The sequence below is a fragment of the Coregonus clupeaformis genome, unplaced genomic scaffold (assembly GCF_020615455.1).
Source record: "Coregonus clupeaformis isolate EN_2021a unplaced genomic scaffold, ASM2061545v1 scaf0073, whole genome shotgun sequence".
Classification (NCBI taxonomy): domain Eukaryota; kingdom Metazoa; phylum Chordata; class Actinopteri; order Salmoniformes; family Salmonidae; genus Coregonus; species Coregonus clupeaformis.
Window position 1 is genome coordinate 688,072 of NW_025533528.1, and position 14,091 is coordinate 702,162.

General features: G+C 39.5%; 1 protein-coding gene and 1 long non-coding RNA gene across 3 annotated transcripts; one reads left to right on the plus strand and one right to left on the minus strand.

Annotated features, from left to right (window-relative positions):
* Window positions 1-2,491: 2,491 nt before the first annotated feature.
* LOC121531377 lies at window positions 2,492-8,636 on the minus strand. Of its 2 annotated transcripts, none has more exons than XR_005994142.2 (14): window positions 8,154-8,636; window positions 7,843-7,882; window positions 7,524-7,612; window positions 5,889-6,029; window positions 5,492-5,606; window positions 5,048-5,291; window positions 4,831-4,941; window positions 4,419-4,517; window positions 4,207-4,326; window positions 3,941-4,006; window positions 3,632-3,826; window positions 3,402-3,542; window positions 3,234-3,286; window positions 2,492-3,105 (listed from the first exon to the last, which is right to left on the minus strand). It is a non-coding gene; the product is annotated as an uncharacterized LOC121531377 (long non-coding RNA). The 2 variants fall into 2 exon arrangements; XR_005994141.2 differs by having other exon boundaries at window positions 5,477-5,606.
* Window positions 8,637-10,989: 2,353 nt separating this feature from the next.
* Window positions 10,990-13,787, plus strand: LOC121531376 (fez family zinc finger protein 1-like). Its single transcript, XM_041836613.2, has 4 exons — window positions 10,990-12,098; window positions 12,206-12,340; window positions 12,667-12,799; window positions 13,122-13,787. Exons 1-4 carry the CDS (start codon window positions 11,316-11,318, stop codon window positions 13,373-13,375), a joined length of 1,305 nt encoding a protein of 434 aa, XP_041692547.2. The 5' UTR covers window positions 10,990-11,315; the 3' UTR covers window positions 13,376-13,787.
* The last annotated feature ends 304 nt before the right edge of the window (window positions 13,788-14,091 follow it).

Consider the following 14,091-nt stretch of genomic DNA (forward strand, 5'->3'; position numbering starts at 1 on the left):
TTTCTTTTTATCCTAAAAAACTCCCTAGTCCTTGTCGATGATAAGCATACCCATAACATGACACAGCCACCACCATGCTTGAAAATATGAAGAATGGTACTCAGTGATGTGTTGTGTTGGATTTGCCCCAAACATAACGCTTTGGATTCAGGACAAAAAGTTAATTTGTTTGCCACATTTTTTGCAGTATCACTTTAGTGCCTTATGGCAAACAGGATGCATGTTTTGGAATATTTTGTACAGGCTTTGATCTGTACAGGCTTCCTTCTTTTCACTCTGTCAATTAGGTTAGTATTGTGGAGTAACTACAACGTTGTTGATCCATCCTCTGTTTTCTCCTATCCCAGCCATTAAACTTGGATGCAGTGATCACAAACATGACCAGAAGTATGTGGACACCTGCTCGTCAAACATCTCATTCCAAAATCATGGGCATTGATATGGAGTTGGTCCCCCCTTTGCTGCTATAACAGCCAGCATTAGTGAGGTCGGGCACTGATGTTGGGCGATTAGGCCTGGCTCGCAGTTGGCATTCCAATTAATCCCAAAGGTGTTGATGGGGTTGAGGTCAGTGCTGTGTGAAGGCCAGTCAAGTTCTTCCACACCGATCTCTACAAACCATTTCTGTATGGACCTCGCTTTGTGCAAACTGTTGCCACAAAGTTGGAAGCCCAGAATCGTCTAGAATGTTGTTGTATGCTGTAGCATTAAGATTTCCCTTCACTGGAACTAAGGGGCCTAGCACAAAGCATGAAAAACAGCCCCAGACCATTATTCCTCCTCCACCAAACTTTACAGTTGGCACTATGCATTCGAGCAGGTAGCATTCTCCTGGCATCCGCCAAACCCAGATTCGTCTGTCGGACTGCCAGATGGTGAAGCGTGATTCATCACTCCAGAGAACATGTTTCCACTGCTCCAGAGTCCAATGACATCGAGCTTTACACCACTCCAGACGACGCTTGGCATTGCACATGGTGACCTTAGGCTTGTTTGCGGCTGCTCGGCCATGGAAACCCATTTCATGAAGCTCCCAACGAACAGTTCTTGTTCTAACGTTGCTTCCAGAGGCAGTTTGGTACTCGGTAGTGAGTGTTGCAACCTAGGACAGATTATTTTTATGGGCTACGCGCTTCAGCACTTGGCGGTCCCGTTCTGTGAGCTTGTATGGCCTACCACTTCGCAGCTGAGCCGTTGTTCCTCCTAGACGTTTCTACTTCAGAATAACAACACTTACAGTTGACCCGGGCAGCTCTAGCAGGACAGAAATTTGACGAACTGACTTGTTGGAAAGGTGGCATCTTATGACGGTGCCACGTTGAAAGTCACTGAGTTCTTCAGTAAGGCCATTCTACTGTTTGTCTATTGAGACTGCATGGCTGTGTACTCGAATTTATACACCTGTCAGCAACGGGTGTGGCTGAAATAGCCGAATCCACTCATTTGAAGGGGTGTTCCAAAAGCTGGGCCTAAAATAGTGTATAAGAGATCAACATTTTTGTTGGTCTGATGTGATTAATAATGAGCATCTAGACGCTGCACTTTAGGAATTTATGAAATTGCTTCTTCCAAATATTGATAAATATGCACCTGACTGTTAGAATGTTAAGGGACCATCGATTGATAAGGAATTGAAAAATGGTATGGTTGAAAGAGATGGGGCAAAAGGAGAGGCTAATAAGTCAGGCTGCACATCTGACTGGCTGACTTACTGCAAATTGAGAAAGTATGTGGCTAAACTCAACAAAAAGAAGAAGAAACTGTATTATGAAGCCAAGATCAAAGATATAAAGTAATTTATGTTAGTATTGGGGAGTAACTACAATGTTGTTGATCCATCCTCAGTTATCTCCTATCACAGCCATTAAACTCTATAACTGTTTTCAGCGGTTTCCTTCCTCTCCGGCAACTGAGTTAGGAAGGGCGCCTGTATCTTTGTAGTGACTGGGTATATTGATACGCCATCCAAAGTGTAATTAATAACTGCACAATGCTCAAAGGGATATTCAATGTCAGCTTTTTTTCACCAATACGTGCCATTCTTTGCGAACCATTGGAAAACCTTCCTGGTATTTGTGGTTGAATCTGTGCTTGAAATTCACTGCTCAACTGAGGGAACTTACAGATAATTGTATGTGTGGGGTACAGACACGGGGTATTCATTTAAAAATCATGTTAAACACTATTATTGCACACAGAGTGAATCCATGCAACTTATTATGTGACTTGTTAAGCACATTTTTACTCTTGAACTTATTTAGGCTTGCCATAACAAAAGGGTTGAATACTTATTGAGTCAAAACATTTCAGCTTTTCATTTTTATTTAATATGTAAACATTTCTAAAAACATAATTCCACTTTGACATTATGGGGTATTGTGTGTAGATCAGTGACACAAAATCTCAATTTAATCCATTTTAAATTCAGACTGTAACACAACAAAATGTGGAAAAAGTCAAGTCAAGGGTGTGAATACTTTCTGAAGGCACTGTGGCGTTTTGCAACAAAACATGATTATTTGTCTCTCCGAAATGAAACCATTAAGCAGTGGTGTAAAGTACCCCATGCTGTGATTAGATGGTGAAAAAACACCAATCTCTTTCATAAATATAACAGGAAACCTGTTTGATCACCATGCACTGCAAAATCATTCTGGACCCCTAATTTTTTGTGTATAGAGCTTTTCATTACAATTTTAAAAATTAAAATAATGATAAAAACAACATACATTAAAAATGAATCATCGGTAAACTAACAATATTGTAGACTTGCATTTTGTTGCTTTAGTATGTGTGTCCAACAACCACTTGCCCAACAACCACTTAGTTATGTTAGGAAGTTTGCCATCTTTATGACCGGCCCTGGTAACTTCACCCCAACTTCTCTTATCCCCAGAACACAGTAACATTAGAACATAAGTGTTTTCTGACATTTTTGGGAAATTTAACTTAAAATAAAAAAATCAGCCCTAGCAGAGCCCCAATTCCCATGGGGACGTCCTCTAGAGCGTGGATGTTCTCCCCATCAAAGGCCAGTGTGATTTCACTCTCATGGGGAAATGGATTTCCGCCGATGTGCTGTAAAGGAGTTGGGAGCGGTGAAATCTGTGTCAACAAAAGTAAGAAAAGATTAATACAATTAACAAAGAACATAACAAATGTTCCGCTGAATTTTTATATAGGCATGTACACTTATGTTTATGAAGAAACAGATTATTTGTGCATAGGCATACCTTGTCACGGAAGAGGTAGGGCAAGAGCAGGATCGCTGCTGTGGTCTCGAGTCCTAGTAAAGCAAAGCAATGATCTTACTACACTTGCTAATTTTATTACAAAATACATATTTTTAATGTACTATGTATTGGCTACATTAGAGAAAGGGAAGGAATAAGAACAAATACCCCTGTGTGCCTCTTCTGTATTGTCCTTCAGGGACTGTCGAAACAGCAGGATGATGTCCTCACCCCTGCCTCGCCTCTCTACCTCTGCTAGCATTTTGCCACTAACCTTGAATTATCTTTTTGATTCATTTCTGAGAAGATCTGAAAATATAATTTGCACACATTGTATTTCTGTAGGTTTAACTTAATAACATTGACTTAAAAAATAGCAAATGTGTGACCTAACTCACAATGCAGCTGTGCAGGAAACTCATTAAGGATCTCTTTGGTGTGGTGGGTGCCGATAAAATGGTATCTTTCCACCGGGTTCCTCTTCATTTTGTCCTGCAGGAGGCTACGGTCAGGATGGTTTCTTTTGCATTCCTCCCTCATTCTTTGATGTGCTTTGTCACACTGAAAGTGTCCTCTGCACTCTGTATCAATGCCTAGTAAAGATTAGTACAATACCAGTCAATTTCGTCAGAATAAGAAAAGTGAGAGCCCGTTTCAAATTCATGATCCAATGAGCATATGTTGACAATTATTTGACTGTTATTTACTTGGTTCAAAAGTGGTGTAGCAGACACGCCCCCAAGTAGCTCCACATCATGCACGTCATTAGTCACCTATGACAGAAACACACATATGCACAGGTAAAGCTCTTGATTTTTAAAGAATGTTCCCACTTCATTGGATAGTTGCATATATTGTATGGTCCATGTATACTCAAATTATACACAAACTATTAACTGCAACTTTGTTGACACGCAAACACTTGCTGGAACTAAGTTTAGGTTTAGGGGTAGGGGTAAGGTTAGCCACAAACCTTAGCTGTCTTTGATGCTGGTGCTGCATTCCCATCAGAACTCATTTTCTGTGTGAACTTAGCTCTGATGATTGCAACCTCTTTTTTGAATTTATTTTTTATCATCCCATGCCATGATTCCTTAGTAAAGGAGAATGGAGATTTAGTTTTTAGTAATGACCACACATTACTGTGAAATGTGTAAAAAAAAATAAAGTACAAATATCACTCACATATCCTTGTCCTGTACTGTTGTCACGACTTCGGCCGAGGCTGCCTCCCCTCCTTGTTCGGGCAGGCTTCAGCGTTCGTCGTCACCGGCTTACTAACCACTGCCGCCCCAATCATCATCACAATTGTCTTGTCTTGTCAATCACACACACCTGGTTCCTATCCCCTAATTAGTCAGTGTATGTGTTCCCTCTGCCCCCTTGTCCTTGTGGGTGATTGTTATTTGTGAGAGTAGTGTAGCTACTCGTAACATATTGTTGCCAGGGTAGATTTTCCCCTGTTCTTATGTATTATTGGATATCCGTTACAGTGTATTTGCCAGGGATGATAGTTTCCCCTGAGCCTGTCTCGTTGATCGCTATTTGAGCGCATTTGTGTGTCTACGAAGGAATAAACTCTGTATTCGGTGATTACCCTCCTGCGCCTGACTCCTTTCCATCACACTCATCACAACGGTCCCTTAGAAATGGGTAGTTGGCCACCAATTATGTGCAGACATCGGTATATTGTCTGCTTGTAGGGTACCTTTGAAAACAGTAAATCAATGTAGTGTTCCATTACAGCATAACACATCCCATGACTACGCACACACACAAACAAACTCACATGATGTGCCAATTTATAAACTTACCAGGTATATGTGCACATGGTATCAAATTAAACTTGGATGATTTGGCTCCTCCACTTGGACTGTTGAGTGGGAGAGTGGAAATCTTCACTCTGTTGGTTGAGTTTACACTGCAGGACTGTGGGGAACTCAGGAAGGGTGAATATTGTGGGCCACAGTTTTGTGTTGGTTGGTGGTTGTTGGTTGGTTGTTGGCTGGTAGTTGGGGCTGGTAGCAAATTGTGGTGGGTTGGTCTTGTTGGAGAGAGCTGAGACATAGAAGCATATACGTTTACATGTTTAGTTCTGTCGTCACAATTACAAAGCAGATTGTAAAATCTATGCAGCAAGAAACAAGGTATGAATTATTGTTATGGTATTACAACTTCAATAGCTTTGTTGTACAAGGAACAATTATATAGAGCTCATTATATTAAAAATAGTTGATAAATACCTCACAGCTACATACTTCTTTAAATTTCCAATTAATTTAGCAAATCGAACTTGAGTTTTCATGACAGGAAACAGCTGTTCGATCATCCTGCCGTTCAAGCCCATGAGTGTCTCACCATCGATGAGGTGGTCTGTTGAGTAAAGTTGAGAAAGTTTTATTAGATATGAGATATTAATAGCAGTAGTTGTTTTACAGGATTATTTATTGCATTGGAGTCAAGACTGGAGCCAAGTCTACAGACCAAGACCCATCCTCTTAAAACCAAGGACCATCCTGGTCCTTGGTTTTAAGAAGATGGGTCTTGGTCTGTAGACTTGGCTCCAGTCTATGACACGATCACAACCAGTTAAAATTTTGAAACACAAGACCCAAGACTACATCTCAATTTTAGTCATATTTTAGACAAAATCACCTGCAAATCCAATGCCCGAGAGGGATTGTGAGTCTCCCCTCGGGATCAAGGTAGCTGTCCAGACCATGGAATGCTAGTTCCTCCCCAGGCACCACGGCTGCCCACTGGAGACTTTCCTCAACCACATAGGCATGTGCATGGCTGTTGAAACCAGAGGGAGTCATGAGCTTTCCACACAAATACAAGCTGCCCAATATGCCGTATATGTGGTTTACTTTGAAGAACACTGGAATCTCCTCAGTGTGCGCCATCCCAATCACCAGACAATCACCAATCTTGTATGACACGCTGTCTACAGTGATGCACTTCATTTTGCTGACATGGTCTGGATTCAGATCCTCCCCAAATCTAGCCTGCAGAGCACAAGTGACAGAGACCGGGAGGGCATGAATTGGAATGTCTCATGTCTGCGTAGAGTGGTACTGTGCTTCCTAAGCATGTGTTCTTTGACTGCTCCAAGCATTGTCTCATCTGGTGTCTTTTGGCCAGTGTCTTTGCAATGTTTTTGTAGTTGCAGATGACATGTGCAATTTTCTTGAAGTACTGATGTTTGGCTTCAAAGCGCATACACGACAGATGGATAAGTGGTCCATATGCAATCAGCAGTCGGGGGTAATGGATAAGTAAGAGCATCTTGGGTGTTTGCTTGTTTGGGAAGACTTCTTGAAAAAGAGCATGCAATTCCATAACTTAATCTTCCAGGCATGGTATCCAATACCTATTTAAGCTCGCCCAAACATCTTCATTTTGTGCCACCTTCTTCAAAAGGTTGGGTAGTGGGATGTTCTGAAAACTGGCTCTGTCCTGTTCTTCACCACTCAGATGTATCTCTCTCAGTCTAACCATTTCCATTTCTTCACAGCAGTATTGCTTCAGCATCCACTCTGTGTTGATGCTTCTCATGCACTCTTCAAAAACCTTTGTCTGGTTTAAAAACTCACACAAGTCATTGTCCTCATCTACATTGATGTGAATGTTTCTAAGATGGAATTTCAAGGCATCACTGTAATGGGACATAAATGAATCAAAAATAGAATGAAGATCGTCCACTATACTGCTCTGCACAGTTGCAGGAACACAATGCTTCTCTCTGATCTTCAACATAAAAAGGCAGAGTTTTCTCTTAAGGCCTCTAACCAGGTCTTCAGTTTTGAAGTCCAAGGACTCAATAACATTCGTTGCAGGCGCCCACGCGAGATCAGAGTCATTGTCGTTCACATTTTCCTCAATGTAGTCAGGCACAGGAATTACAGAACCATTAGGCCTATCTGTCAGCAAATATTTGTGTTTTCTGTATATATGTGTCCTATATGACGCAAAGCATTTACATGTTTTCATGCAACCTCCAAGTCCACAAGTTAACAGGAACCCTGGCTCACTCTGGTGATACAGACCAATGTGGCGAATCTGTTTTATGAGCAATAAAAAATGCTTGTTGCATATTGGACAGTTATACAAAGCAGGCAGTTAAAGCATTTGAATCGTCCAGCCGACAAGGTGAAAAAATCTGTTGTTCTGTCCTTGAGCAAGGCAGTTATAAGACCTCCACAACTAGAGCTACCCGGTAGTTGGGTTAAAAGCGGAAGTCAAGTTTTGGTTGGACCTTGATGATAAAAAAATATTTAAATTATAAACCTTGGAAAGGAGAGGTGTAGTCCTCCAACTGATTTTACTGAAGCCACTGACAGACATCCTCCACTGACCATCGATATACTTCAGAATTTCTGAAAAGAAACAGAATCAGGTTTCATGCCAGAGTCCAGCTAGGCTATGCAAAGGCACTACATACCCTGTCCCCACCAGGAAAACCCATGAAATGACCAAAACCAACTCACCAAAGACACTCGTGTGCCATTTGAATGCCATTTGTATGCTAATAGATTTCAGTTTGTATTGACTGCTATGTAGGTTAAATGTGCACTTCAAATGCAGCTGTCCTACAACATATCCTTACCTTCTTCTTGATCCCAATTGCATCGTGTCCATGTTCTGTCCTATAAAAATGTCAAAGGAAGAGAAAATGTGTCAAAGAATAGTCTTGCAAGCATAAAAAAAATATACATATTAAATAAATATTGAAAGATAAATGGCATCGACATACAATTGAATGCAAAATAGAATAACATATTGGAGAAAGCACTAGCCAATACAGTACTGCCATACAGTAAAACTACTGCCATACAGGCCTAATATCAAATGTGAAACTATCTTTGTACACAAATTGTTCAATATTTTATCAGGCTGACTTGAAAGATTATACTCAACATTGACAGATTCAGTCTCGTCTGGACAGGTCACCGTCCTTAGTTAGTTCGCTCGCGTCAACGAAGCTAGCTAGTTCATTCTCACAAAAGTGCGATAACTGCTCTAGATTGGAAACTTACGTTAATGAGTGTGAAGCCATGTTGACGTTATGGAAACGATATACAATATATAGGACAGAATATAGTTCAGGAAATAATACAAACATAGTTATGTCTAGTTAGGACATAACGTTAGCTAACGTTAGCTAGCTAGCTACTGTAGTTCATACAACGGTCAAACTCGGCTTTCTAATATTTACGTTAATTCTTCTGAACTATAGCTAGCTAACGTGACAGCTAACGTAATGGAAGCTATTCACAGAAGACCATTATTGTCTTCGTTATTCATTAGTATTTTATATTATTATATCAATTATTTCGATACATATTCAGAGTCTAACATCAACCCAGCTTACCTTTTTAACTGTTGTCGCATTCAAACGTGGCACGAGCGTTTTCAGTTGCAATTGCGAAGTTCCCAGAAGAACTCCAGCAACAATTTGGGTTCCTCGATGAACACCACCTCCTAAGAAGTTATTTGAATAACCTTTTGGGGCTGTTTTCCATTGCCAAGAACCCTAAGGTTCTTTGAGGATCTTTGAGGAGTTTAGAAGAACTCCAGTTGAAGCCTTCATTTTTTTGGGTGTGTACCAATAGGCCTAATTGGCCTATAAGCAATATGCTATGGTTTAATTTTCAAAATAAACCTAATAGGAGGCTACTTTTTATTTTTATTTTATTAGGCCTATTTGCCGTATGCAGCATTTTCACATGAACGATTATTTCGCATATTAAAGAAAGGAATGCATGCTGTAAAGCCTAGGCCTATTTATTTTTGGCTTTTAGCATATAGGCCTAACCTTAAATTCTATTCGTGAAATATCAGTATTTTTTTGGGAGCATTTCTTCAATAACGTTTAGCCTAATAGGAAAGGTAAATAATGCCTAATAATAATATTTATAATAATTGATTGAGATTAAAAATAGGCCTAACTAAATAATAATAATAATTTATATTATAAATAGGAATTATTATTATTATTATTATTATTATTATTATTATGCATCACTGTTTATCCCTTGAGCTGCGTCTTTTACTACAATCATTGTGTTGGTTACCTAAATGATCCTTGCAATAGAAGTGAGCAGTATCGCATTCTCTTCACGCCATGGTCTCAGAATTGAAGGAAAAGAAAAAGTCCGGGGGGAAAAGAAAACACAAGGGATTAACGCCAGTTTATACCAAGACTTTGTAATTATACGAGATTTTAATGTCAATCAACTGATTACAAATTATTTATAATTACGTGAAAGATGTTTAGGTCTGAATCCTTAGCACCGCATTAATGAATATAATTACGTGAAAGACTCACCAAAGCCATATGGGTTTCAGTCAGGTCTCCAAAATGTTTAACTGAAAGAAATTCGAGCAGCACACGAAAGCACCCCGCTGATTCTCTTTAAAAGGCTTTAGATTATAGGCTATTTGACACCAAACAGATAACATTTTGACCACCAATTTGATTTGTTTCACGCAATAAACGTAAAATATGGTCACCTATGAATTTCGACAATACCATATAATATATTGAATAATTACTCCAATAGTTATGTTCATAATAATAATAATAATAATAATAATAATAATAATAATAATAATAATAATAATAATGTAGTGTTGCTATTAGTACTAATTAAATTAGAAGAAAAGGCAACGCCAACATATTAGCCTATTTATAGGCCTATTTCTTTATTCTATTCGGTGACATTCCTTCATCCTTCATTTCTCGGGTAGCATATATTTTTTGATTTCAATTGGAATAAATCAAACAGTGTAAACAGTCTGAATAGAAATTGCTGTAACGGAACACAGTTTCAATCATTGCGCATATTTACCTTGTTCATTGTCAGGATTGTCATTGACCATTCTTCTAGATATACCCAGATAAAACTTTCCACCGTATTACCAATACGACTTCAACCGGAACAGGGGACAAGCTTTGAGAAGTTGTTGCTCGGATACATACATCTCTCCTGACAGCGCAAACATATAGTCCTTGAGGCACATATGGAGCTCATCGCTCTCCACGTGCACACTCCCGCAGTCCCACCGGCTTTGGATTTACTAAGAGATAGGACACGGTTCTCACCTTGAGCTCCCTCGTGTATAGGCCTACTGGCATACTGATTAAAAAATGAATAGCTCTACTTGAATTAACTTAGTGTTTTATGTAATACTGTAGCCTATATTCGATTTTATACAATAGCCAAAATGTAAAGGCCTACACGTTAAGACAAGCTTCAAAAGCCTTTTATCAAAATTGATCGACTATAATTCAGTTTAGATTGTAATGTGTTCCGCATAGTGGGTTTTTCTTATTGTTGGATTTCTATAGAGACAATTATAATTGTTCATTAGGTTAAAAACGCAATGACTAAAAGGTAGCGTCATGGGTCTGACCAATTTGAAAATATAGGCCTAGGACTAGGTCCTAATAGTTGAGTTATAGTAGAGAGATTATAACTCTACTGCATTGTAAATGTATATAAATAACAGTTAATATTTAATATGAGCACAATACACATTCGTAAAACCAATGCCTATATTATTTTAGATTGTTGCATGCTTTAAACATCATGCACCATATATGATGAGCGAAAAGATATCAAATTCTGATATGTCAAATGCTGACATCCTCTGACCCCACAGAGCGCCTGTCTTATGCGATTTCAAATGATGTCACACGAAGCCACAAGGGGACCTCAGATTTGCCAAACGCTTTACAGTTGAACAAGACTCCGTCCACTAAAGAACAGCTCCTTTGCGACACTGGTGAGACACGCGTTCCCATAGCAGTAGCCTAGTAGATGGGCCACAAGTGGAGAATTGATCAATTATCTACTTTACTTTTTCTTCTTGGACGGTGACTATTGGTGAGGTCTTGGCTGATTAGACATAAGTGCTGATTTTACAGAATAAACGCAAGCGGGAACAGTGAGGGGGCTCGCGTCGACTCAGAGCGTGCGGAATGATGTCCTTTCTAGCGGGGCAGTGAGAAGGAATCAAAGGTATCTACAAAAGGAGCACCAACGCCTGCTTTTCAAAGGTGTTGTTTTGAAAGTTATGGACAGTGCGCTCTACCACTCAGCGGGAATTTTCGGCTCCCCCTCGGCTTCTGGAAACTTGACTACGGGCGGAAACATGATCACCTCCACCAAGCCTCTCGCTTTTTCGATCGAACGGATTATGGCCAGGACGCCCGAGCCAAAGTCGATACCTTTCTCCAACCTGTTCCATCACACTCCGGTGGGTAAAGCGGTCCCGAAGCAGGCGCTCAACATGACTTCATCATCACTGCATTGCATGATACCATTAGTGCCATTTGCATACGAACCGGGTCATAAACTAAATATTAATGGATTAGATACGAGTCACCTTGACGCTTCCTCGTATAATTCAAATGAGTTGGTCAGCATTGGTTTGAACTATAAGAACGAACAACTAGATGTGAGCCCGTCGGTGGGACAATACACACTTTTTCGACCACGGGTGGTGAATCAGTCATCTTTTCATGCCATGGGCCCAGTGTGCTACCTGAACTGCGGGCAGAGTGCATGCCCACCCCCATCCAGCATCGTAAACATCCACCCCATGGCTTCCTACTTTCTCAACACTCCGCTGCAACATGCGCGCCAGAGAGCTTTCCTCGCGGAGAAAAATAAAGTGGCTCACTGCGCAGACAGATACGCATCCGGAGTAAAAGACATTTCCCAAACTCAACTCCATCACTACATGAAAGAGAGCGCACAGATTATATCGGACAAACTTTTCAAGGGCTCTTCCAATTTGAACAGTGGTTGCCCAAGCGGCAAACCCAAAGTATTCACCTGCGAGGTTTGCGGAAAGGTAAGAAAATCGATTTCGTACTTGTGGTGGTCTCTGCCTTGCGGGCCTGCTTGATATTTTAACATCGTTAATTTTATAATTATAATCTCTGTATTTTCTATTCACAGGTGTTCAACGCCCACTACAATTTAACGCGCCATATGCCTGTGCACACTGGAGCGAGACCATTCGTCTGCAAAGTATGCGGCAAGGGATTTCGACAAGCAAGCACCCTTTGTCGCCACAAAATTATTCATACTCAGGTGTTCTATTCAATCATACCCAAAGCCATTCCTAGGTTCTATGTTGTTTAAGCTAGGCTATATAAAAATCACAAAATGGAACTAGGACTATATTATCGGTAAATTTGATAGAACAACGCATCAATGCCATTATTGTATTTTAGGCTAAAATATTAATATTTTGGCCTGATGTTGAACATAGGATTCTCAACGTTCACTTGAGCTATAGCCTAGTTTATTCTAGGCTTATATTTCAGCAATTTTACTGTATGCCTACAGTTTTAGTTGGATCCCAAATAATATTAGATTTCTAAAATCACATTAATTTGTTCATATACCCTTCACAGGAAAAGCCTCATAAATGCAACCAGTGTGGAAAAGCATTCAACCGGAGTTCAACTCTTAACACTCACACACGAATCCATGCAGGTTACAAACCTTTCGTCTGTGAGTTCTGCGGCAAAGGATTTCATCAAAAAGGTTATAAAGAATGTTAATGTCAAGTGTTCTGGATTATATGATTGGAAATGTACGTTATGACATTACTCGATTTGTCCAAATAATGTAGCCTAAATGCATGGAATTATTTGCAATATCTGAATATAAGATTATTATTTATTGTGTTTGAGAAGAATATATAGATTCCGTTCAGAACTGAATTTATGTTGCTCAATTCAACTCAGATTAAATGTACAATGTGTGCCTCAATTTATGACTTGGATTAAAACGGAATTTACTGATAACTGTGGCACTGACTCTTTACATTATTGTTGACATCCAATTTCTTTTTTTTATCTTCAAGGTAATTACAAGAACCACAAATTGACACACAGCGGGGAGAAACAGTTCAAATGCAACATCTGTAACAAGGCCTTCCACCAAGTGTACAACCTGACGTTCCACATGCACACGCACAATGACAAGAAGCCCTTCACGTGCCCAACTTGCGGCAAGGGATTCTGCCGGAACTTTGACCTGAAAAAGCACATCCGAAAACTACATGATCTCTCTGGATCCCAATCCCCTGCCACTCTCGCCACAGGCGAAACTGACTAAAAAGTTCAGAGGCTAAAATGCCAACCATGCGCCTTTACGCACACTGATTTGCCCAAATCTGGAATTACGCATGCGAGTTCAGACCGTGCCAAGATGTTTTGGACTATTCTATTAGTACATATTTTCCTTGAATTTGACATTATAATGTCAACAACTGTTGTTTTAAATCTCAGGATTACTGTAAAATGTCGATATTTATTTGAAACTTTATAGGCTAATAATTTAAGAGAATAATTGATGATTATGTACAAATTATGTTTTGCTGTGATACGTGTGGTAGTCTACCCCATTTTATATGATGACCTTGATAAAGTTACATGATTTCCCAACACTTGTGTATATGCAAAGTTTTTATGCAGGTGCACAAACTCAATCATTTAAGTTATGAAACGAAAATAATGACAATAAAATGAAACTCTGTATATGTCATATTGTGTCCGATATCCTATTTGACTGACATGTTTAAGAAAAATGAGTTCCATTATTTAGAAAGTGATAGACATAGCCCAGGCCAAAAGATTCCATGATGGTGAGAGGAAGTATTTGGATAATAATAACTGTAGTAGTAGTAGTAATAATAATAATAGCCTAATATAACTTTACTGTTATTATTTTAATCATCGTCATCCTCATCATCATAGGCCTACGATTGTTGTAGTGAATATTAGGTCTATATCAACATAATCATCATCAGTTGCTGTTTTTTTTTCTTTAAA